This window comes from Mustela lutreola, chromosome 1, assembly GCF_030435805.1.
Source record: "Mustela lutreola isolate mMusLut2 chromosome 1, mMusLut2.pri, whole genome shotgun sequence".
Lineage (NCBI taxonomy): Eukaryota > Metazoa > Chordata > Mammalia > Carnivora > Mustelidae > Mustela > Mustela lutreola.
In genome coordinates this window covers 108661651-108687472 of record NC_081290.1, presented here as the reverse complement: position 1 = coordinate 108687472, position 25822 = coordinate 108661651, and the positions used below count along the sequence as shown (strand labels likewise).

Genomic DNA, 25822 nt, shown 5'->3' with positions numbered 1-25822 from the left:
GATAGTGAACCAACTATTAATCTTGAGCATATAGGATGAAGGACATATGTAAGAGGTAAGATTAAAAGCTTCATTTCAGACAACCTTGTACTTGATATGCCAATGGAACATTCAGGAGTAAATGACCAAGTAGAGAAATTGATAGGAGGACTTGGAGGCTAAGGGTTAGATGAGGCTAAAGTAGATGTGAAAAGCAGGAGCATTTAGGTTAAAACAGTAATGTTATCGCCCAAGAAAGAAATCCCAACAGAACTCTGAAAAACACAGGGATGGAAACCCAGAGATTTCCAGAAAATCCAGAGAAAGAGACTGAAAATAGCAGAGATGTTTGATAGAAAACATCTCTGAAAACAGAGAGAAATGATTTTAAATTACATTTGCTTGGCAGAAGTTTTTAAGCTGTATTCAGAAGAGTCCTAGAAATCTAGGTAGGCAAGAGACAAAGATGGAGTAAAATGTGTTTGAACAAAGAGCACAGTAGCCAAAGAAATTTGAGTACCCCTACTTCATGGCAAAAAGCATTATATTTAGTCATGGAATTAAATGAGGCTTTTTGGAACTTTTGCTAAAGCTGTATTTTGAGATCATTTATGCATGACTTGCTAAGAAGTAATTTAGAAACTAGCCCTATGATGATAGCCTATCTCTAGGCTTTTTTGCTTTGGAGAAAACTTGATAGAAAGGAGAGAGATTGAAGATTTCTTCGAAAAGAGTCACTGGGGTGCTGTGTACTTCCCTTCCCCTCCATGAAGAGAAGTAGTAGCTGCCTTTACCAAACGTCCAGGGCTTTCCAGGGAATCATTTATGGAGAATGTCTAGAGAGGAGACAGATCTCACAGGCTAGCTATCTCCTTGCCCATGCTGTTCTTGGTCTGCCCTACCCTGTTTCTGTAGTGGATCATGGGGAGACTACACAGTGAACTTGTTCTGTATCTTCTGTGTTATGGAGGACACAGAGAATGGTGTCTGATTCTCCTCTAAAATGTCAAGACAAGAGTTGCCTGGAGTTGGCTGAAACTCACTGTGTCAGTGGCACAGATTGGGATTGAGTTGCTCTCCCACAGAAGACCAGGCAGAGTGTTGTTTCCTGTGGGCTGGAGTGGACACTCGGAGGAAGCTGGTCGAGAACTGTCTTGCAAGGACCCAGCCCAAGAGGATTAACTCATTGGACAACTCCAACCCAAAGAGGCTGGTGACGTTTCACCTGGGGTGAAGGTGGGAAGGAAGAGATGTTAGCAATTATCTGGTAGATACATTATCCATGACAATGAACAGTGTCAGAGATTTCCTCAGCCAGGGGTCTCCAAAGAACCCATAAAAATACCTCATGAGAGAAAGAGCCAGCATTTCTTCTCTGCCTCACAGATGCCTCAACACTAAATTAAAACCACTAAGCAAGCAGGACTTTGTGGTCCCCTTCACTATTCCTTCTTCCTCCACCCCAACTCCAGAGGAGCTGACAGCGGTGAGTGGGGAAGGAAGAGTGGAAGAGTAAGGGGGAGGAAAAACATTCCATACCCCCACTCCCCTGCTGGTCTTTAGAGGCTGGGTCATCTTTGGCCTGGAGAGGAGGGTGTGATGTGGAGTAGTAATATTTTTATAGCACTTGCTATCTTGATAGTAAGTATTTGGCATTCTTTTTTTTTTTTTTTTTTTAAAAGATTTTATTCATTTATTTGACAGAGAGAGAGATCACAAGTAGGCAGAGAGGCAGGTAGAGAGAGAGAGAGGAGGAAGCAGGCTCCCTGCTGAGCAGAGAGCCCGATGCGGGACTTGATCCCAGGATCCTGAGATCATGACCTGAGCTGAAGGCAGTGGCTTAACCCACTGAGCCACCCAGGCTCCCAGTATTTGGCATTCTTGATGGAAAGTTTTATGCACAATAAAGATTAATGCAGTTACTTGTTATTTTAAAGTGAACTTTAAAATTTAACTTTCAAATTTAAACTTCAACTTATATTTAAATATTTAAAATTTAAAATTTTAAACTTAAATTTTAAATTTACCTTATAAATTTTATTATTTTGCTTATACATCTAGAAAATTTTAACAATCACTTCAAGGGGATCTTTGATTAATATTTAGTCCCATTCGTAAACTTAGTAAAAGAATACCTTTAAAGATTTAAATGCCAATTACGCATTAAGTAGACTTGATTTTTTTAAATATTTCACATCTTTATCCTGTGAATTCTCACCAAGCTATAAATAACTCCTATAAATTAAATTAAGCATAAATATAGACAAATATATTATTTAAAACACTTCCATACTGTTTACCAACGTAATGATATTCTCGTGCTTTTCTGCCTAATATTATATACATTTTAAAAACACACATGCAATGGTTTTTACTAAACTTAACCGATGAATAAGAATAGTGTGTAGTTCTCACATTTTATAATTTCTATCTTTTATTTGAAACCTTCCCAAAGTTAAAAGCACACCATCAAGTAGAGAAACAGTTACCTTGGGAAAAAAAAAAAAGAAAAAAAGGAAAAAAAATTAGAGTTACTTTCGCATTAAACTGAGGTTGCGTATCAGTCAGAAATAAGGCAGGAATGTGAACTTTGAATCTTCACCCAGCAGTCTCTGAAAGGCGAGTCCTTTGGAATCCTGCAGAACAGAAATTTGATGTCCAGTAGGGGGAGCTGGTCCTTCCTGAGCCCCAGACTCCATTACCTAATTCTCCTGTATGTTGAGGAAGTTAATGAAATTCTCACTCATCTTGTCCCGATCTCCTTCACTGCTGGGTTGGGTTTCACATTTCCCCGACTACCTTTAAATCATTTAATACTGTCCCATTAACTCTGTCCCATGACTCTGAAGCCATTAATGACATTGCACTTTCTGTATTTTTATGTAGTTCTTTCCTAACTCTGGGATAGATAGAATCTGAATTCTTTCATATTACTTATTACCATTTTTTAATTTAAGGAAATAACAGAGAAAATAGGGATTTTGCCATTGACCTGTCTCCATATTAATATTTCATTTGGTAAGTAATGTTTCACCATGCACCTGGTCAATCACTAAGATAAAATGGTAAGATGTGGTGTTATTTTCAAAAATTTTATTCTCATTTCTATTTGGAACCAGTTACTATCAGTAAAGTTCTAAGTATCAGACTAAATAAAAGGTTTATATTTGGTTGTGTTATTCATTCATTTGATAAATAATCATAGAGTATCAGCTTTGTGCCAGGCACTATTCTAGACACCAGGAATAGAGTGGCAAAAAAACAAAACAAACAAAGTGCATGCTTTCGTGAAGCTTACATTCCAGGGCAGCTCAGCCCAGCAATATGCAAACCGATATGATAGGTCACAAATGCCATGGGAAGAATAAAAGCACTCAAAGGGACAGTGTGAGGGGGTAAATTTCAGTCAGGGTTTCCAGCCAAGAACTTTTTGATGTCATTTGAACAAATGAGAAGGCGGTGGACTGATAGTCCTAGAAGGAAATTGAGAAAAATGGGCAAGTATGAAAAACACTATTCAGAAGCTTCCTGTGCAACTTCTTGGAAACAAAGCAGACATCCATTCCTATCTCTCAAAACTTCTCACTGTTTAACATAGAGCAAAGTCCTGTATACCTTCCTAAGCTGTCTAGTATGTCATGACCATGGCATTGATACCAGGAAGAGGATCTGTCTATAACTCAATAAATCAGTCAAAGGCAAATAACTATTACAAGAGAGTAAAGGAGCCTAGAAAGCTTAGACATGAGGAAGAAGGTTCCTTTGTACCGTGTTTTCCTTCCTTCCCTTCACCACAGTCTACCTCATCCTGCCTCCTATTCCGAGCTCCCGTTGCCATTTAAACCTTCTGAGAGGACAAAAACAGGGCCAATGTATGTCTTTTCAGAGGCCGTGTACTGAGACATTCTGGATGCTTCCAAACACCTGAATGTGATACTCATGAAGAGGGCTAACATAGTTCCTCAGTCATCCTCAAGACTTGGGAAATGAGAGGTCTGTCTGGGATAGAAGCAGATCTGTTGTACTTGACTGTTAACCCCAAGATCAAAGATGTGAGCCTGGTTCTCAAGGCTACAAAGATGGCAGAACATTTTCAGGAAGCATGTATGGCAAACATAATTTGCTACACTGACCTTCAAAGAATATCCACCTGACATTGGTTCATACAATTTACAGTCTGACATCTTAACAATGTGTACACTTAACAATATCTGATCAGGAAATGGCTGATCATTTGAAGAAAATCTGCCCCAAACCTAATGTGGTTGTTTGGTCTGTTTATCCTTACCTAGGTTTGAATAACATTCCCATCTGTACCGTGAATGATGATGACAACTCATTGGGAGCATTGTGGGGTGTTGGCCAGTTCGACCACTTGGAGAAGGACGAGATACCATTTGCCAAAAGCGGTTATGCACCCAGCGCTGTAGCCCCGGAGAGCCCCGTCAGAGGAGTCTCGCCAGCCCCAAACAATGTCAAGGTGCCCCCAAGGCCTCATTCTGGTGCGTCCCTTGCAACTCATGAAATCTTTCCTGAGGCCTCCTGTAAACTATCGGGGGCGGGGGGCAGGGAGGGAAGGGAGGATAGTCTCTATGATTGTTAATATAGCTGCAGTGATTTTTAAGTAGTCAAGAAATTTTCTCACTATGAAATAGAAAATTCATTATAAAAAGCTTTCACACATTTAATCTCATTTCACTCATTTAATCTCATTTAAACTCAGTAATGTTAATACATATTTTTGTCTTTATTATGTCCAGGACATATATGTGTGGTTCTTGTCTCTAATGCCGACAAAAGTAACTAAGAGGTACTAAAAATGAATGTTTAGCGAACAAGATTGGGGAAACTACTGCAGCAAAAAGTGAGTCAGGAAAATGCAGTAGCGATGGAATTTCGTGCTTCCGTCTTCCCCCACCAGATGGTCAGCTCCTGAAGCTCGGGGCCCAGTGTTATTGCCTTCAGTGTTTCTGGTATTCTTGATGTCTCCCCAGGTCCCAGCACAGTGTTTGATCTTTAGAAATCAATCAATTAATTGATGTTTACTGAAATGAAACGAAAAGTGTATGTAGTGTAATCAGCAGAACAAAGAGTTAATAAAGGGTTTTGGAAGTTAGAAGAGGAGATTTAATATTTTTAATCACAAGGAAGCGTTGGTAAATTTTGTGAGGGAAGAGTTAACTACACTTAATTGTGATCATCATTTTGCAGTATATACACATATGAAATCATTATGCTGTATGTCTTAAACTAATATATTTTAAAAAATTATAGTATGGCAAAATCTAAAGCGCTAGGTAAAACAGAAGGAATTCTGGGTGGTGGAAATTGTATCCAGTTCTCTTTCTCTGATTTTTTTTTTTAAGATTTTATTTATTATTTATTTATTTATTTATTTGACAGAGACAGCAAGAGAGGGAACATAAGCAGGGGAGTGGGAGAGGAAAGCAGGTTTTCCACTGAGCAGGGAGCCCGATGTGGGCCTTGATCCCAGGACCCCAGGATAATGACCTGAGCCAAAGGCAGAAGCTTAACCCACTGAGCCACCCAGGCACTCCTCTCTTTCTCTTTTTACTGAAAGTTTCAGGGCACATGAAAATTATTTTGGTATAATGTGGGAAAATATATTATCCTTTAAAGGATAACCATAAGACGGACCATTAGTACTTACCATGTGATTCCAGTCTAAGGTCTTCACGCTTGTTAACTCATTTCATGCTTTCGAGAGTTCCTCTTCCTTACATGCTAGCAACAAGGAATCAAAACCTCACATATGCCACCTTCTTTCGTTCGTTCTCATACCATAAAACCCAGAAACTTAACAGTTACGTTTGCAAAAGCCCCTTGATGGGAAGTGTCACCATCTGGTAAGATTTACATTTCAGATGTGGGGCTCAGGTCATTGTTTTGGCTGCTGTCTGCCCTCAGGCATGACTGGAGACAAGGACTTTTCCTGCTATGATATCCCAGTGCTCATATTCTGGAGTTATGGGTGTCTGTGGTAAAGTCACCCGATACGGTGGCTTTCTGACAGTAGCAGTGACCCAGTGCCTAATCTTTAGCCACACAGATGCTGTGACAGCAACTGAAGTGTGAGGGGCATCCTGACTCCCCTTCCTCCTGATTGTGATAAAGGCTGTGCCCCATGGGTCGCCCAGGGACAAGGTTCTGCTCTTGAAGTGATTTGCGACGGTCAACACGGTCAACACCAGAGTTTACTGCTCCAGCCCTTCCAGTGAAATTGCAAAACCTAATTCTCTGTCTAATTTACAGTCTAGTTTAAAATAGAGTGGTTTCTGTTTCTCACCATGAACACTAACTTGATAGACTCACAGCCCCTAACTCCGTTCTTCCTACTTCCTCCCTGCTCTCTTCTGGAGAGAGGTAACTTTACAATATTTTTCTTTCTACAGCTAGGACTAATGACTTCAGTTACTTTTGGGAAATGCACCAAATCTTTTCATCTTTTAAGAAATTATGTTAACTGTTTTTCCATAAAAAAGATAACATTGCTTATGGAGAATATAACAAAATTAATGCAAAAGGGAATTACGTAAACATTAAAATGGTTTTAGCGTGGCTTTGTAAGATGAATCTATGAAATGTGTGGGGGTGAGAGATTGATGAAATAAGAAATAAAATAAAAAATGAAATTATAACTCAGCACACATCTCCTTCTGGCCACAGGTCAAACAGCGCACATATAATCTCTTTGATTAGAGAAGGTGTTGGTTATATGGACAGAAAACAGAAAAACATGTCATACTGAAATATGTATTTTTAAAAATTAGTTTATCCAGATCGAGAAAGCTCTTCCAGTCTTTCTTTGTACCATCTTCCTGGGCATTGAATTAGTTTTGTAAACATAAAGATCCTTTTATCATGTCATTGTAGTATAACTTTACCTGCAAGGTTTCCAATATTTAAAAACATATTTCTGAGTTGACCTTATTTGAAATCCAGGTATACTCTCATTTATTTCAGCAACTGATGTCTGTGTCACATGGTAGAAGTTTTTTCAGTTTGATCTAAATATAATTTTCCTGCAATATCATTTCAGAGCCCTGTAGAAAAATCAAGGAGTGTTTCAAAACTTCCAGTGAGAATCCCTTAGCAATTAAGAAGGTAAAGAAACAACTATTTACAATTATCTATTCAGTTCAATTTCTGTCATTTCCTCTCCTTTTCTTCCCATAGCTTTCTGAAAAAGTACATTCCACAATATTTTTTACAGCTTTTTAAAGCATTTTTTAATTTAAATTCAATTTAGTTAACATACTCTGTATTCTTAGTTTCCCGGGTGAAGGTCAGTGATTCATCAGTTGCATGCAACACCTGGTGCTCATTCCGTCACGTGCCCTCCTTCATGCCCGTCACCCGGTGACTCCACCCCCCACCCTCACCCCTCCAGCAACCCTCACGTTTGTTTCCTAGAGTCTTTTATGGTTTGTCTCATTCTGTTTTCATCTTATTTTATTTCTCCTTCCCTTCCCCTATGGTCATCTATTTTGTTTCTTAAATTCCACATATGAGTAAAATCATATGACATTTCTCTTTCTCTGACTTATTTTGCTTAGCATAATACTCTCTAGTTCCATCCATGTTGTTGTAAATCGACATAACATAATCCTGTATGTTAACGACTGGAATTTAAATAGAAACATTAAAAATGGTTTATTTAACTCAGCAGCATTATTTTAAAATTTACCCATGTTGTTTGGTTGACCAATAACTCATTCCTTTTTATTGCTAAGTAGTATTCAGTTGTATAAGAGTATCCCACAATGGGTATCCCACAATTTGTGTACATGCTCACCCGTTGATGGACATTTAGCTTGTTTCCAATTTTTGCCAAAGCTGATATGAACATCTGGGTACAAGTCTTTGTATGGGTATATATTTTCTTTCCTCTTGGTTAAATAGGTAGATGTGGAACAACTGGGTCTTATTATAGGTGTGGGTTTAAATTATTGAGAAATTGCCAAAGTGTTTTCCAAAGTGGTTGTATGAATTTATATTTCTGCCAGCAGTTTACCGATTTCCTTTCCCCCACATCCTGCCAAAATTTAGGATGGTCAGTATTTTTAACTTTAGCCAATTTAGTGGGTGTGTTGTGGTGTCTCACTGCGGTTTTAATTTGCATTTCCCTGATGTCTAGTGAGGTTGTCATGTTCTTCTTCTTCTTCTTCTTTTTTTTTTTTATGAGAGAATCTCTTTTTTTCTTTTAAAAAGATTTTATTTATTTGACAGAGAGAGATCTCAAGTAGGCAGAGAGGCAGGTAGAGAGAGAGGAGGGAGCAGGCTCCCTGCTGAGCAGAGAGCCCGATGCGGGGCTTGTAATGTAATGGTATCATGACCTGAGCCAAAGGCAGAGGCTTTAACCCACTGAGCCACCCAGGTGCCCCTCTTGTCATGTTCTTACTTGCCATCCATATACCTTCTTTTGAGAAATGTGTGTTCAAATATTTGCTCATTTTATAAATTGGGTTGTGGGTCTTTTTATTATGAAGTTTTAAAGGTTCTTTATATATTCTAGATAAAAATTATTTTGTCACATATACATTTTGCAAATTTTTTTTTTTTCCAATCTGAGGCTTACCTTTGATTTTTAGAACAGTGACTTTTGAAGAACCAAAATTTATAACTTTGATGAAGTCTAAATTTAGAATTTTTCTATCATAGTTTCAGGTCCACATGATGTTTACCTCTCTATTGTGCCTTACTGTAAAGGCTAACCTCTAGTACAATGTTGAATAGAAGTGATGAGAACAGACACTGTTGCCTCACACCTAATTATAGCTGTAAACCTTATACTTTCATCATTGAATGTGATGTCAGTTTTTTTGTTTATAGATGCTCTTCACATGGCTTGACGAAGTTCCTTTCCATTCCTAGTGTTCTAAAAGTTTGTATCAGAAATAGGGATTGGTTTTTGCGTAATGCTTTTTCTACATGTATTTGAAACGATCACTCTTTTAAAATCTGCTAATATGGTGAATTGCATGGGTTAACTTCTAAATGTTAAACTACCCTTGCATTGCTGGGGTGGGAAACCCAGTTGGTCATGTTATGATATTCTTTTTGTATATTTAATTTCATAAAATATTGTTTAACATTCTTGGTCTATGTTCATAATGAATATGAGTTTGCAGTTTACTTGTAATGTCTTTTGTGGTTTTAGTACTAGAATGACCCTGGCTTCGTAGAGTAAGTTCAGAATTTCTCTTTAAAATTCTGGGAGATTTTATGTAGAATTGGTACTGTTTCTTTCTTAAAATTTTGTAGAATTCTTCAGTGAAGCTGTCTGGGCCTGGAGTTTTCTTAGAGTTAGAGTTTTAACTACAAATTCATTTTCTTATTTTCATATAGATGTAGACCATTCAGATACAGATACATTCAGGTTATCTGTTTCTTCTTTAGTGAGCTTTGGTAGTTTCTGTTAGTCAAAGTATTTGTACATTTCATCTAAGTTGTTCAATTTACTGGTATAAAGTCATTCATAACATATCCTTTTAATGACTATATGATCTGTAGAGATGTTCTGCCTCTCATTCCTGACATTGGGAATTTGTATCTTCTTTTTTTTCTTGATGAATCTAACTAGAGGTTTGGTAGCTTTATTGAATTTCTCAAAGAATAAACCTTTCATTTCATTGATGATATCTGTTGTTTTTCTTTTCCTATTTCATCGATTTTGGTTCTTGTCTTTATAGAAGATGGAAGCTTAGGTCATTGAGTTGAGACCATTTTTCTTTCTAAGATGGTCATATATTATTATGATTTTTAAATAAACACCGCTTTGGCTGCATGCTTCAAATTTAACAATGAATTGAATATATGCAACTTTCATAGAAAATATAAGGGGTTGGATATGCATATTGATTATATTATGCCTTTGATTTAGGAAGAAATAAAGGTAAAAAAGCCACTGTCTCCTCCAAAAGCATGCTCCAGTGCTGACTCCTGTTCTTCAGAGGTGATGAGTACCAAGACTGACGTCAAAGAGAATACTGTTTGCATACCAAATTATCTGGACCAGGAAATCAAAGTAAGAGGCAGGTTTCTTAAATCCGTAACCGGGGAAGAGCATGAACATACAAAACATCACATTACTAACATCCTTCAGATTCTTTAGTGGTTCCCTTAACAACCAAATTGATTTAAAACCCCTTAGCCTGAAATCCAAGGCCTACTTCAATTATTTCCAGTCACTGTTTGTTACAGAAGCACAACCCTTGGTTTAGACATAAGGAAGAACTTGGCATTTGCCAAACACTGGGCCCTTTCTCCCCATGTTTTTCTTTATCTTCCTAGTGCTTGAGAGGCACTACTCGCTGTTACCTATACATTTCCTTCCCGTACTTAAAGGCAGAGTTCCTCCAATCAACTTCCATCTCTCCGTCTTATCTGTGGAAAACTGTTTCCTCAAACCTACTCTGCCTGGGGTTATAAACTCAGTTGTATTTACAGTTGTGTCATATCAGAGGACTGGAAGGTTCTCTCCGACCACGGTTATTTCTGAGAATGACATAAAACAAAGAACGACTCAATCAGCTGATGTTTGCTTTCCTCCTTTGTTTTCCTTCTTTAGATCCTTTTGGTAACCTCCACCTTGCTTCACAGTAAGACCCGCTGCAACGAATTAAGGGTGAAAGTGTTATAATGATGACTTTGATGGCAGTTTTAAATGAGTCCTCTGTAGTAGCAATTACAAATAGAAGAGCATATTATAAGGATTGTTCTTGAATAATCCTGATAAGGAACTACTTTAAAAGGAAAGCATAACAGTGGTGTTGGGTATAATTATGCTGATGATTAAAATGAGGAAAATGAAAGGAGAAGAGAAGAGAGTATCTGTAGACAAGAGTTATGGTTATACATGTGTTCGTGATGATTCTGGTGAAAGACTCCTGATTATATAGAGTCTTCAGAATCACTGTCCATCTTACTGCTACACTCTGGCACCACTGATTCCCTATAAAAAATCTCTTCTCCCTGATCCTTTCAGTGGTCACCGTCTTCTCATTAAGGTCTCAGTTAAAATATCACGCAGAAACATTTTCCCTGACCACCCAGTCTGAAGTAGCTACCTACTTACCCTCTATGCTATTACCTCTGTTCTTCTTTGCATAGTGTATGTCCTATTTGATATGTTCGTATTTATTTGTTTCAGTAATGTCTCTGCCTCTCACTTCACTCACACTAAAATTTAAGTCTTATGGGATCTCATACTCCTCTGTCTTGGTTCCTGCTTTATCTTCCTATGTCTAGATAAGTGCTAGGCCTCTAGTAATCATTAAAAAGCATTTACTGAATGTTGAATACAAGAATTAAAAAGAAAAGTTTTACCAAGGTCAGAGTGGAACAGTAGGCAATCAGTTAACTGACATAGGGCCTGCCTATTATAGGTCATTCTGATATGCTCACATCTGATAAACACAACCAAACCATAAACTGAGTGGAGTTTGAGTCAGGCTGTCTTACTTCCTTAGGCACATCAATATTGGGCCAGCAACATGATCCTACAGAACTGGACTTTGGGCATCTATAAAAGAGCCCTCCTCTCAAAAGCGTCTTCTACCTCACAGATATTGACTTAACTGGACATCAATACAAAATCCACTAAAATGTAAACTCTTTGACGGAAAGGATCCTTTCTTTCTACTTCACAACTCATTCGTCAGCACTCATCGCTTTGCTTGAAAACTAACTGCTGCATACACAGCATGGCATTTTATCAAATAGTTGGTGGCTATTTGTGAAATAAATGAAAACAGAGGGGGTCAAGTGAGAATATAAGTCTTACCAAACTCTTTTGGCTTGTATAAATGAGTCCTAAAAATAGATCCATCTTGGTTGTATTCCAACCTTTCATACCTTCTCCAAAAAAATCTGAACTCTCTTCCTATTTCCTGCAATCCAGGCTGGTAATTCTGAATAGCTGAGAAGGCAAGACATGTTTGTGCAGGGGTGTGTATGAAAGAGTATACAGTTTCACAATTATTACTTTATAGGAAAAGAAAAACAGAGTTCTGTGTCTCCTGATATCTTGTCTTTAGACTTCCTCTCAAAAATCTTGAATTTACAGAAATAATAGTCTCTTTACTATTGACATGGAAAGTCTGCCAAATACTTTCATTTATTTTGTTATCAATGACAAAATACTAGAGTTTGGGAATACAGTTCATTCCTTTATTCACATAGCTTATGAGAGGAATTGTACAGGCATTGTAATAACATTTAGGAGATTTTGGAGCTGAGAGATTCTTCAAAGGGAAATAAACCTAAAGAATATTTAAGATACAATTAAAAGATGAAGATTAGTATGGAAGAGATCATTCCCAGACAAGAGACCTTCATATCTAAAGGCTAAGAAGCGAGAGCACTGTTCATTCAAGAAACTAAAAACATTAAGGCTGATTCGGAGGGAGAAGGCTTTAAGGTTTGAGGTTGGAGACTTAGGCATAGACCAGAAATAAGTGTTCAGATTCATCTGAAGTGCTGTGGGAAGCTAGTGAAGAATTTCAAACACCAACTTATACTGAAATCACTTTGTAAATATAAGAATTACATGGTCAGATTTGTACTTTAGAAAAATCGCTCTAGATACAATATGCAGAACTAATTTGGAAGGTGGAGGCCAAATGGCACAGAAGGCACTCTGCTTCCAAATGTTAGATTAGGTCCAAGACTTAGCTTCCTGCTGTAAACAACTATACAAAACTGGGGAAACACATGAAGAAACTGTTTTCAGGCATTAAGCAACAGACAGCACAGATTTATGACAGTTCAGAGAGGAGAAACAATTGGGATGATTTCCACATTCAATCTAGAGGGATCTGTAAGTTAAAAGAAGCTGGGAGCACTGTGTAACCACCATTTTGATGAAAAAACCATTAAAGGCAAAGTAGCTTTGGGAATCTTTTGAAAAAAAGAAAAAATTTCAGGCAGACTAGGGAAAAGGATATTGCAGAGTAGCTTAAGCAAGAACTGATGATAGTTTAGACAAGGTCAGGGCTGTAGGGATAAAAAGAAATGGAGAAATGTGAGAAATATCGAGAATGAAGCATTTACTGAACTTGTTGTCCAGCAACATATTGTAGATGCAAGGGAGTTGTCCACAATGGATCTCTGGGTCTGGCTTGGACATCTCTTCAGGGTTTGCAAATGCTATCCACCGAGACAGGGGGATGAGGAGGAACCAATTGGAGCAGGTTCTAGAAAGAGAAAGATGGGCTTAGTTTTAGATAATCTGGGTTCTTTATATTATATAATATTATAATTATTATTATTATAAATATATATCATATATATATATGACTGAATTTCAGATGGGTCTAAATCTAAGAATAGACACAATTTAAGATCAAACTGAAATCATCATTACCCATGCTTCATGTTTGTATGTTGATGCTTATTATAGTCCATTTTTATTACAGTTATTTCATATATTTATCTCCTCTATCACCCGCATGTCAGCCCTTAACTTCAGATGAAAAATGTCAAGGAGGGATTCTGATTGACAAAAGGGAATTATGTCCCTCCCCCCCGCCCCACTGGGCCAACCACCGTGTTCAGGGAACTGAGGAAAAATGACTCCAGCTAGATTCACCCACTACGGAGAAGAGCAGTGCAGTAAGGGAGAGTCCAGACAGTTATGGAAAATTTCAGTTAGAACCCCTGGTACAGGGGCACCTGGGTGGCTCAGTCATTAAGTATCTGCCTTCAACTCGGGACATGATCCCAGGGTCCTGGGTTCAAGCCCCACTTCGTGCTCCTTTCTTGGTGGGAAGCCTGCTTCTCCCTCTCCCACTCCCCCTGCTTGTATTCCCTCTCTCCCTGTGTGTGTCTCTGTGTCAAATAAATAAAATCTTAAACAAACAACAACAATTTTAAAAAGCGTGGGGGGGGGAAAGACCCTGGTACAGCAGGGTAAGATCCATTCTCCAAAAGAAAAAAAGTGAATCTTGCTTCCAGAAAATTTGGGTACTGAGCAGACAAAACCAGAGGAATGCTGTATCACCTTCCACAAACTGTTGCTTGTGTTGGAGAGGTTTTGTTTTAAGATTCCACTGCATACTATTTGACATAGGGTTCCCAGGCTAACATCCCAACTGACTTAACTGAGCGTCACGTGTAGAGTGACTTTTGGAAAGATGAGATCGTGGAGGAGGTAAAGGAAGTATTAGAGACCATGTGCCATTTATTTGCTCCCTGTGTGACTCTAATACTCTCTGTCAGATTCTGGCGAAGCTCTGTAACATTTTACGCACTGATTCCCTGGCCGAAGTTCTACAGTGGCTGCTTCACGCAAGCTCAAAAGGTGAGATTAAAAGAAGCATTTGCAAACACTGAGCTCAGTGCCTTATCAGAAAATAGGGATGTGCCAATATCTGAAGTTTTCAACCTTGGCTTTGCAAACATACTGCTGCACTTTTACTTCCCTACTGATTCAGTATCCGAGTCTCTGCAGCCCTCTCTGACTGTATTCAACTGGTCATTCGATGACCACAAATTTGGCATGTCCCAATTGAAACTTCTTGGGGTGATGTGAAGTGCTTGTGTCCAGGGTTGGTTTTTGCTGCTTCTCGAGGTCGTGTAGATCTCAGGGGTCTCCCTGAGCATATCTTCTGGCCGGATGTGAACCCTGAGTGCAGAGTCTGTTTCCTTTCTCTGATATGATGGCAGGAGCATGGCCTTCCAAGTTCTGGAGTCTAACAGCCTTGCCAACTCCTCCACCAAAACCGTCAGTTCAGTCCTCTCCCAGGCTCCTTTGGGACCTTTGTGGACTGTTCCATTGAAGCATGTGCCAGTCCCAGGGGGGCAACCATAACTGGCAGAGTAGCTGTCCTGAGACCTAAATGGTCCTCAGACTGACTAAGGCAAAACTTCAGAGGTGGGTGGAGCCTGAGGATTTGTATTTCTAACAAGTTCCCAAGTGATACTGATAATGCTGGTCTGGGGGCCACTCTTTGAGAATCTGCACTAATAAGGTTAGGAAATGTCAGCATGTTAGGGATAGACTAATACTTTTGAATAGGGAGCATTTTGGAAATAGTCCTTTACCTAGAAATCCAAGACTACTTGGCAAGCAGTTAAGAAGTATTTGGGGGTAAGGAGTCTTTACTACTTATACTTTTGTTTTCCTTTTTAAGAATGTAACTTTAAAAAATATATACAAATAATAAGTGCTTACTGCTGGGGGTGGGAGGGGGGGACCCAGATGCATCAGAAAAAATACAAGAAAAGAAGAACAATAATGAATCAAATCATCATAAATATCATTTCAGTGATGACTTTGGTATCTATCTTTACAGATATGCTTGTAACTATTATTTATCAGTCTATATTTTAATGAGGTCATATTGGTCTTAGTATTTTGTATAGATATGCTTTCTTTTTTTATTTGGCAACAACCTGAAATTTTGTACTCAATATTTAGGTTATTCCATTGCAATTTGGGGACAAGTCCTTCAGTGAGTTAACTACTTGGGGCAGTCCATAATATCACAGGTCACAGATATCACGGTGATGTGACCCAGCTTGTCCACAGAAACGTTGACTCACAAATGAATGTCCACTCAGCAAACATATCACCAGCCTTTCACACTACAGTGCTGGATAAAATAACAAATCCTGTGTTTCTAGCCAACGTGATAATTATAACCTCCATGCCTACCCCCCCTTTTTTTTAATCAGAAAAAGAGTGGGTCTCAGCTTTGATTCATGCTGAACTGGCTGAAAAAAACTTGTTGGCCCAACGAAGAAACATCACAGCAAACCTAGCAGCAGGGACTAGGAAGCCACCCAAAGTTAAATCACCCCCAAATTCACCTGCAAAATTGAAAGTGATGACCAGAACGAGGCAAGAACATCAACCCTCCAGGTAATTAGATATAATGGCTATTTACAGGGCATGTGGTACAGAAAGACTTCATTTTCTTTTCATTATCTTTCAAAGCACTAAACATGCTGATGTTTCAGTCTCTTCTTTATTCAGTAAATGACCACAATGTGTATTTGTTTTCTTTTACTTTCATAAATGTAATATGAGATTCATTCTAAATCCTATTGTAGCCATCCAGACATCTAAGAAAATTTTTTTTCATTTGATCTAAACATGAAAGCAATAAAGGACACCAAAATTGTATTACATATTTTGTTAAATGCATCTCACACAAGTATCACTTTTCTTGTGTAGAACAATGATAGATTAAAATAAACTGCTTCACTTAATTTTCTCTGGCACACTCCTGGAGGCTGCTAGGATGAAAATAAGTATTATAGGAATTGGGAATTTTTTTAGTATAAATTTTTCTTAAATGTTATTAGTTCAATGACAGAAGAAAATACATATGCATACTCAATGTGGTGAAAATGTAATAAGATATTATTTAAGTCAGAAGAAAAAATCTTGTTGCTTTAAAATGAAAAGTTAGGTAAAGCTTAAATCAAGAGAAATTAAATATTCAAAACCCAAGTCACTTAAAAAATCACTGAGACAGAGAGTTTTGTATTGCAATTTGTCTCCACCTTAAAGTTTCCATAAAATTGGAAACTGGGAAATAGAGTTAGTCTCTCTATGTTAGTGAATAATGTATGATACTGTTTAGATGTTTACTCAAAGTCAGAAGAATCTTTTGTTGGAAAGTATACTTAATACTGTCTGCATTGAAAAACAAAGAATCGGGATAGAATGTTTAAAATATGTATGTAGTTAACATATTGATGATAGTGCAGTCAGTAGAAAGTACTTGTATATACCTGTGAATTTCATTTTCTCTTTCTCCGATTATTTAGAGTATCAAGCCAAGGATCTGAAGGAAATAATGAAGTGCCAAAAGGTTAAGTACAGTTTGTGATAATTACTGAGTTGGTATAGGGAAACCAGTAAGTATTTAAATATGTGGTTTTAAAGGCAGTAAAATTCAATATTGATTTCCAATTACCTTTAAGGGACAGTGTCTGCTGAATTTCTTACCGAGATAAATTTGACATAAACTTAACTTTGTTTTGCAAGGTCAAGTGCCTCATCGGAGACCAATGGATACTCTTTTAGAAGTAAGATAACAGAGTAGCAGGAAGTGTAGGTTTGGACACGCCAATCCAATAGCTCTGCACTGACCTAAAAAAAGGACAATGATCTCAGAGTTTGGTTCTTCATAGCTTTTAACTATCGAGCTCAGCTATTTTAATTAGAGACCAAGTCGATCACAGAAAACAGTAAAATGGCAATCGGCTGCAAGCAGATGTTCTACAAGACAGGTGAAGTACGAGAGAGAGGAGCAGTTTATGTCCCCATCAGAAACCCAGCCACACTCCACAATTTGAACCAAGAAGAAATAAGAATTGTAGAATGTCCTACTTTGGTCCAGAATAGACCAAATCCTTGTGGGTTTGGCAGCTCCTTACTTTAAAACATGTGTGACAAAAATGACCATAGAACAACAACTAGGAAGTAGGTCTTTAAGCCTGAAACAAAAGTCTATCCTGATGTTTCTACAAGCTTCTCTTATCCAGGGAATCACATGGTAATCAGTTAGAGTTCTTTGAGGTCACTCTAAGCCCCAGCAGCTTTTATGGGGGTTAACCAAACCCAAAAGAGGCTATCTGTGCTCACAGGCAATGAGAAATACAGTAGAGAAGTTAGAAAATACTCCCTTACTCCGACACACCAAGGATAGTCTGTCGTGTCTGACTTCCACCAAACTCCTCACCCAAGACGACAAAATCAGGACAGGGTTGGTTTCCATTACTCAATTCTATGTCTTACCTGTTGGCCCCTGTCTAGATATTTGGAGAAGTTTTGTATAAGAAGCCCCAATAACACTTCTTATTCTCCAGTGGTGATAGCATCTCTCCAAATTCTAATTCCTGTTTGGGTCTGACCTTATAGGTCTTGCGAAGCTCTTATAATTAACTTGTTTTAATCTGTTTGTCTATTTTATTTTTTGTCTATCAGGACCATAGGTCCTTTTCCTTTCTCTCACTTGTCCCATCCTTGCCTGTCACCTTTACAGATCAGCAGTTCTAATTCATTCCTTCCAAAATAATGTTTGATTTTAAGAGGATAGAAAATACCCTACATGTTATAGGACCAATAACGCATTAAAAAATGTGCTGGTGGTGAGAAAGATAAGTATAGATTCTTTTATGAATTTGGGGTATATTTGATTCACCTAAACATTATATATTTTTTGTAAGTCATTTGCTACTAAAACATGGCAGAGGCTATATTTGATGTCTCAATTTTGGTCTTATTTTGTTGTTTTGTTTTGTTCTGTTTTTCTATTTCAGAGGCTGAGGACAGGCCTCCATTGTTTATAAGAAGAAATAATATGAGAATTCCCATTGCAGAATATTTCAGCAAACCAAAATCTCCTCCCAAGCCTAAAATTCAGGAAAACATATCAACAAAACCAATGTCTGCAAGGAATATGCAACAAGGATTCAATCTCTCTCCCCAGAGAGCATTTTATCCTTAAACATTCCAAAGGTAGAAATTCTAGACTGAGTTATTTCTTTCACAGACATGAGCTTCACTCCATAACAACAACAAATTATTTTTTAAAAAATATTTCAGTATCAGAGAATCAATAATTGGTGGCACATGTAAATCTCAAAGCACCTGTATATAATGCTACTAAATAAATAATAATGGAGACAGTATTTCTATTTGTAGTTAATCTGGTACCATGTGTAAAAGAAGTATGTTTACTTATATGCTACATTTCTAGTCTTGCACTGATTGTATTTGTACAATTGTATTTGGGTCATAAGGTCCTGATTCTAGAAAAGCCATCCATAACAGAATTTTGCAGCTGCAGTTTGATGCGTGCCCCAAACTCTTAAGAGAGAAAAATAAAAACAAAAACACAGAATTTTAACATCTGAGCTAATTTTCACAGTCTACCGTGTTTCAATGCTGTTAGAGCACTGAATGGATTCTGTAGTGATAATGGAAAAATACTGGCCTTGTCCCCAAAAAAGATACAAAAATTATCACTAATTTATGAGCCAGAGAGGAACTAGTTTCTACTCTTTGCTAATTGTGATATTAACAAATTTCCTAATACTTAGCTTTTTTGTATTTTTAAAATAAACCACTCTTGGGCCATAGCTATTATTCTTTCAGTGTATTTCTGGATTCTGTCTACCAACTAGCCAATCTTTTAGAATGTTTGCGATGATATTCAAGAGATACTATAAATTTTGTGTATGTGTGTATGGGTGTGTGCAACACTTTTATTCTTTTTTTAGAGAAGGAGTGGGGGGAGAGGCTGAGGGAGAGAGAGAATATTTAAACAGACTCTGTGCTGAATGTGGAGCCTGACATGGGGCTCGACTCATGACCCAGAGATCATGACCTGATCCAAAATCAAGAGTTGGATACTTAACCATTGGTGCCACCCAGGCACTCCATGTCTGTGAGATTTTAATGACAACATTTACATCACACTTAATTGTGTGTCAGGGATCATTCTAAACATTTTGGATATAGTAACATTTAATTTTCATGATAACTATTTGAGATAAATGCTATTGCTATTCTCTCTTTTTTAAATAAGAAAACTGAGTGGATATAGTAACATTTAATTTTCATGATAACTATTTGAGATAAATACTATTGCTATTCTCTCTTTTTTTAATAAGAAAACTGAGGTGCTGAGAGTCGTACTCATCGGGATAGGATAAATCGTTGTAATAAATGTCACTTTTCAAATACAGTAGAGGATTATTTCTCATGTAAGAGTTCAAAGTGTGTGCTTTGATGTAGTGTTCAATGACTCATTAGTTGCATATAACACCCAGTGCTCATTGCAACACATGCCCTCCTTAATACCCATCACCTGGTTTAAACTAACTATGTACTGTATGTTGGCTGACTGAACATAATAACAAAAAATAAATAAATAAACCCAACAGAGTGTGTGTTTTTAGTCAGCAGGTGATTTTGCTTTACTTGGTGATTCAGGGACCAGGGATCCTTCTATCTTGTGACTTAACCATCACCCAGGGTATCACTATCAACTGCATCCTGCTGGCAAAAGAGACGGAAAGGGAAGTGGAGGAAAGTCTTGACCTCCTCTGGCTGCTGTAATAAATTACCACACACTTAGTGGCTTAAATCAACACAAATTTAATCTCTTGCATATCTGGGACAGAGGCCTGAAATGGGTCCCATTGGGCTAAAATCAAGGTGTTGGCAGGGGTCTATTCCTTTTGGAGGCTTTAAGTGAGAATGTTTCTTTGCTTGTTACAATTTCTAGAAGTTGCCCACACTCCTTGACTCATGGCTCCCTTCTATCTTTAGAGTGAACAATGGCCAGTGGAGTCTTTCCACAACATTCCCTCCGACACTGACTCTTCTGTCCCCTTCTTCCACTGTTACGGACCCTATGATTGCACTGGGCCTGCCTGGTATCCAGCTTAGTCAAGATCATCTTCGGGGCAAATGATTAGCAATTTGACTTCCCCTCACTGTGTAACATCACAGGTTCCAGGGATTAGGATCTTGACATTATTCTGCCTTCTACGAAGACGGTACATCTACTTAAAATCTTGGCTTTGAAATGGCAAACATCACTTCTAGTCACATACCATGGTTGAAAAATGGTCTAGCAGAAAGGGGGTTGATAAAATTCTTAAGTGGGAATCATATTCCTGTTACAACTATATTCTATGGAGAGGAAAATTGAATTCTGGTGGATAGTTAACTCTCTCTGACACAAAGGTTTAGTGGCTGACTCAAAGTGTGGCTGGAACCTATCTGCTTAACCGCTAGGCACTACTGATGTGTATCAAAACCAGGCTCATTTCATAAAATTAATGTCAAAGCTTTCCTCTCTCTTTTTTTCCCCCTGTTACAGAGAGTTTACAATGGTACTGCACATCCCTTTTCCTTGAAAGCTTGGTAAAATTCACCCACCCAGACCATGTAGGTTTGGTGTTTAGCCCTTTGAAAATTTTATTCCTCCTATTGTAACTGCCCTGTTTATGTTTTCTGTATTTTTTGGAGGACTGAGATTGGAAATTTTGATTTTTCTGAGAAAATTAAGCCTTTCATCCATGTTTCCAAACTTATCTTTCTAGAGTTAAGACAGATTTACTATAATTCTAAATTCCTTGCTATATTTACCCTGCGATCTCATTTTTATGTATTTTATTTTTTTTTTATTTAGCTAGCTAATGGCTTTTATATTTTATTATTACTTTCAAAAAAATCAGATGGATTCAGTGCTATTTTCCACAATGTTTCTATAATTTATTTCATTAATATCTTCTTTCATTATTTTAGTTTCTTTAGATTCATTAGTATTCCAATGTCTTGAGTTGGATTACTACAGTTATATTCATTCATTCTCATGTATTTGAATACGTTTTTAAGATGACAAAACCCTTCATAATTAAAATACTCAACAAACCAGGAATAGAAAGAAACCACTTCAATATAATAAAAGCCATATATTAAAAGCTCACAGCTAACCCCATATTTGATAAGGGGGACCACTGAAAGATTTTGCTCTATGATCAGGAACCAGGCAAGGATGCCCACTCTCACTATACTTTAGTCAATATTGTACAAGAACAGAATTCCAGACAGAGTGATCAGACAAGAACATGAAATAAAAGGCAAAAAAAAAATTGGGGAAAAGGCAAACTAAAATGATCTGTTTGTATATGACATCCTATTATTTGAAGAAAACTCTGAAGATTATATGCACACACACATACCACACACAGGCCTGTTAAAATTAATAAACAAATTTAGTGAAATTGATGATATAAAAATCAGTTGCATTCCTAAACAATAACAATGATTGGTTCAAAAAGGAAATTAAGAAAAAAATCCCATTTACTACAGCATCATAAAGGATAAAATACTTAGGGATACACTTAACCAAGGATGTCAAAGACTTTTACACTAAAAACCACAAAACACTGCTAACAGAAATCAAAGAAACAAATAAATGGAAAAACATCCTAAACTTACGGGTTGAAAAAAAATATTGCTAAAATGTTAACAGTAGCCAAAAAGATCTATAGAGTCAGTGCAATCCCTATCAAAATCTCAATGACAATTCATGCAGAAATAGAAAAAAAATCCTAAAAGTCATATGAAATCTCAAGGGACCCCAAATAACCAAAAACATCTTGAAAAATAACAAAGTTGTAAGCCTCACACTCACTGATTTCAGAACATACTATAAAGCAACAGTAATTAAGATATTGTGGTATTGGCATAAAGACAGAAATGTAGGCCAAAGGAACAGAATAGAGAGCTCAGAAATAAACCCTTGCATTTATGGCCAAATGATTCCCAACACAGATGTGTTGGGACTGCACAATGGGGAAAGGACTGTCTTCAACAAATAGTGTTAGGAAGACAGGATTCCACATGCAAAAGAATGAAGTTACCTTATGCCATATACATAATTAACGCAAATTTGATTAAAGACATAAATGTAAGTCCTGAAACTTAAACTCTTAGAAGAAAACAGAGCAAAAACCCTTAAGAACATTGGATTGGGCGATGATTTCTTGGATATAACACCAAAAACACAAGTAACAATATAAAAAAACAGACAAATGTGACTCCATTAAACTCTAAAACTTTTTGTCAAAAGGAACAATATAATGAAAAGACAACCTATGCAATGGGGAAAAATATTTGCAAATCATATATTTGGTAAGGGGTTAATACCTAAAATATATAAAGAACTTTTAGAACTCAATGACAAAAGACATGGCTATTTGAAATGGGCAAGGGACATGAATAAACATTTCTCTAAAGAAGATATGCCAGTTGCCATGAAGCACATGAAAAGATGCTCAACATCATTAATCATTAAGGAAATGTAATCAAATCTGTAATGAGATATCACCTCACAGCCATTAGAGCCACTATCAAGAAAACAGAAAATAAATATGGGAAGGACGTGGATAAGTTGGACCCTTATGCGTTGTTGGTGGGAATGTAAAATAGTACAGCCGCTATGGAAAATACTAGAGACAACTCAAAAAACTAAAATAGAATTACCATATGATCCAGAAATTCCACTTCAGTCTATATATGGAAAAGAATTGAAAGCAGGATCTTAAAGAGATATTTTCATACCGCATTCATAGCATTATTAAGAATAGCCAAGAGGTGGAAGCAGATGAATGGATAAAGAAAATGTGGTACATACATACAGTGGAATATTATGCAGCTTTAAAAAGGAGATCCTGTCACATGCTATAACATAGATGAACCTTGAGGACATTATGCTAAGCAAAAGGACTTTAGTCACAAAAGGACGAAATACTGTGTTTCAAATTCCACCATTTGAAGTATCTGAAGTAGTCAAAATTTCAAGCAAAATAGAAAGGCGGTTACCAAGGGCAGGTGAGATAAGGGAGGTGGAATTGGGTGTTTAGTGGACATAGAATTCAGTGCTTCATGATGAGTCAGTTATAGATCTGTTGCACAACAATGTGAATATACTTAACACTACTAAACTGTACACTTAAAAATGGTTAAGATGGTAAATTTAATAGTTTTATCATAATTAAAATTATATATACATGGGAAAATATAAAGACTTCAACAGCACAGTTAATAAGCATCATAAAATGAGTGTACCCTCATTTTTAATTATCTACAAAGAGTCTGTGTAAGCTGACTTACATTTGGTATGTCTCACAGATATGCCCATAAAACATATGGGCCTAGATTTTAAAACACTACACCAGTTTATTTTTGAGTTAAGAAATTCTTGGAGTTTTCATTTTTTAAGGTTATTTTGGTAATTTTAATTTACAACTTAATTATTTCATATAAACTTTCAAATGTATTGACATGAAGTATTTTCTAATATTTATGTTTCTAATATCTCCATTATTAATTTCCATATTTATGTCTTCTCTCTCTCCCTCCCTCTTAAAAATTTTTTTTTAATTTGCCAGATGTTAGTCTATTAGTCTTTTCAAAGAGTCAGTTTTTCCTTGAGCCTCTTTATGATGTTTAATTATTATTGCCATCTTTATTATTTTCCTTTTTCAACTGTGAATTTATTCTGCAGTCCTTCTTTTAACTTGTTAAATGCACAGCTCAATAAAGATAGTTTTTCTTTCTAACTTAAGCAATTTAGGCTATACATTTTCCTTTAAATGTTGCTTTAGCTACATTCCACAAGTTTTAATTCATGGTTTCATTAAATTTACTTTTAAATATTTCTAATTTTTTTTTTTTTTTTTTTTTTTTTTTTTTTTTTAAATTTTTTATTTTTTATAAACATATATTTTTTATAAACATATATTTTTATCCCCAGGTCTGTGAATCACCAGGTTTACACACTTCACAGCACTCACCAAATCACATACCCTCCCCAATGTCCATAATCCCACCCCCTTCTCCCCAACCCCCTCCCCCCGGCAACCCTCAGTTTGTTTTGTGAGATTAAGAGTCACTTATGGTTTGTCTCCCTCCCAATCCCATCTTGTTTCATTTATTCTTCTTCTACCCATTTAAGCCTCCATGTTGCATCACCACTTCCTCATATCAGGGAGATCATATGATAGTTGTCTTTCTCTGCTTGACTTATTTCGCTAAGCATGATACGCTCTAGTTCCATCCACGTTGTTGCAAATGGCAAGATTTCATTTCTTTTGATGGCTGCATAGTATTCCATTGTGTATATATACCACATCTTCTTGAAAATATTTCTAATTTTTACTTTTTTCTGTGACCAAGTTGTTTAGAAGAGTTTTTTTTTTTAATTCCCAAATATAGACTGTTTTTCAATCTTGTTAGATTTTTAAATGATTTAATTGCATTGTGGTCAGATAATGTGATCTGTAAAAATGACCAATCCTTTTATCTTCTTGAGGGTAGTTTTGAGGTTTAGCATATGGTCAATTTTATAAATGCCTCGTAGAGAAATTAAAAATTTTTGGATGCAAATTTGCAGCTCTATCCATTAGAACAAATGTGTTATTTGTACTGTTCAAATTTTATATATACTATCTAACTTTTCTTTGTTTATCAATTAGAAAGATGTGTAATAAAAATGTCTGTATTTCTGTGGTTTTTGTAATTTTGTCCATTTTGATTCATACATTTTGACATGATGTGCAAACACAGTCCATAATTTTATAATGAAGTTACGACCAACTTTATCTCTAACACTATTTTTACAAAATATTTTACTGAAAAAAGTTCTGGGTAGTAAGGCATTCCTCCCATTCACAAGTTTATTTCCTACTTTAATATATTATCAGATAAGCTGCCTATTGCTTATGTTTGCAAATATTTTCTTTTGTGGCCTAATATATAGATACTTTAATGAACATTACATGGATGCTGAAAACTACTTTCAGCTTAGAGAACTTGATATTTATCAATTATTAATTATAGCATTTACATCTCCCATATACTTATCTTTTGTCCATTTCAGCTATCATAGGTTGTGAAGTATGCCTTAAAGCCTCCTTCTACTAATGAATTTCTTAGTATTTCATATAATCCCAGTTTTTCCTCAGTGAATTTGAATACTAAGCTTTGTGTATAGATATTCACAACTGTCAAATCTTAACTAAGGATTTCATTATTTTTATTTTTTTTTTAAAGATTTTATTTATTTGAGAGAAAGCATGCACCCACGCATACACAGTGAAAGGGTCGGGGGGGGGGGGGCGGTGGATAGAGGGAGAGGGAGAAGTAGGCTCTCCACTGAGCAGGATCCTGAGATCATGACCTGAGCCAAAGGCAGACACTTAACCAACTGAGCCATGCAGCGCCCATAAGGATCGCATTCTTGAACATTACAACCTGCCCTTCTGTTCCTTTAATTAATGTTAA

General features: G+C 36.7%; 2 protein-coding genes across 2 annotated transcripts in view; one reads left to right on the top strand and one right to left on the bottom strand.

Annotated features, from left to right (window-relative positions):
* The window catches only part of C1H4orf17 (chromosome 1 C4orf17 homolog), a 29537-nt gene extending 10447 nt beyond the window's left edge, over nt 1-19090 (top strand). Inside the window, exons 3-9 of the mRNA XM_059172429.1 lie at nt 4272-4481; nt 7040-7104; nt 9884-10027; nt 14221-14302; nt 15679-15865; nt 16780-16823; nt 18277-19090. Of these exons, the coding sequence (XP_059028412.1) occupies nt 4272-4481; nt 7040-7104; nt 9884-10027; nt 14221-14302; nt 15679-15865; nt 16780-16823; nt 18277-18464 (920 nt within the window). The 3' untranslated portion in view covers nt 18465-19090. The remainder of the gene's footprint in view (nt 1-4271; nt 4482-7039; nt 7105-9883; nt 10028-14220; nt 14303-15678; nt 15866-16779; nt 16824-18276) is intronic.
* Nucleotides 12158-25822, bottom strand: part of TRMT10A (tRNA methyltransferase 10A) — a 32580-nt gene continuing 18915 nt past the window's right edge. The window contains exon 9 of the transcript XR_009353062.1: nt 12158-13196. The gene's annotated coding sequence lies outside the window, so the exon portion shown is untranslated. The remainder of the gene's footprint in view (nt 13197-25822) is intronic.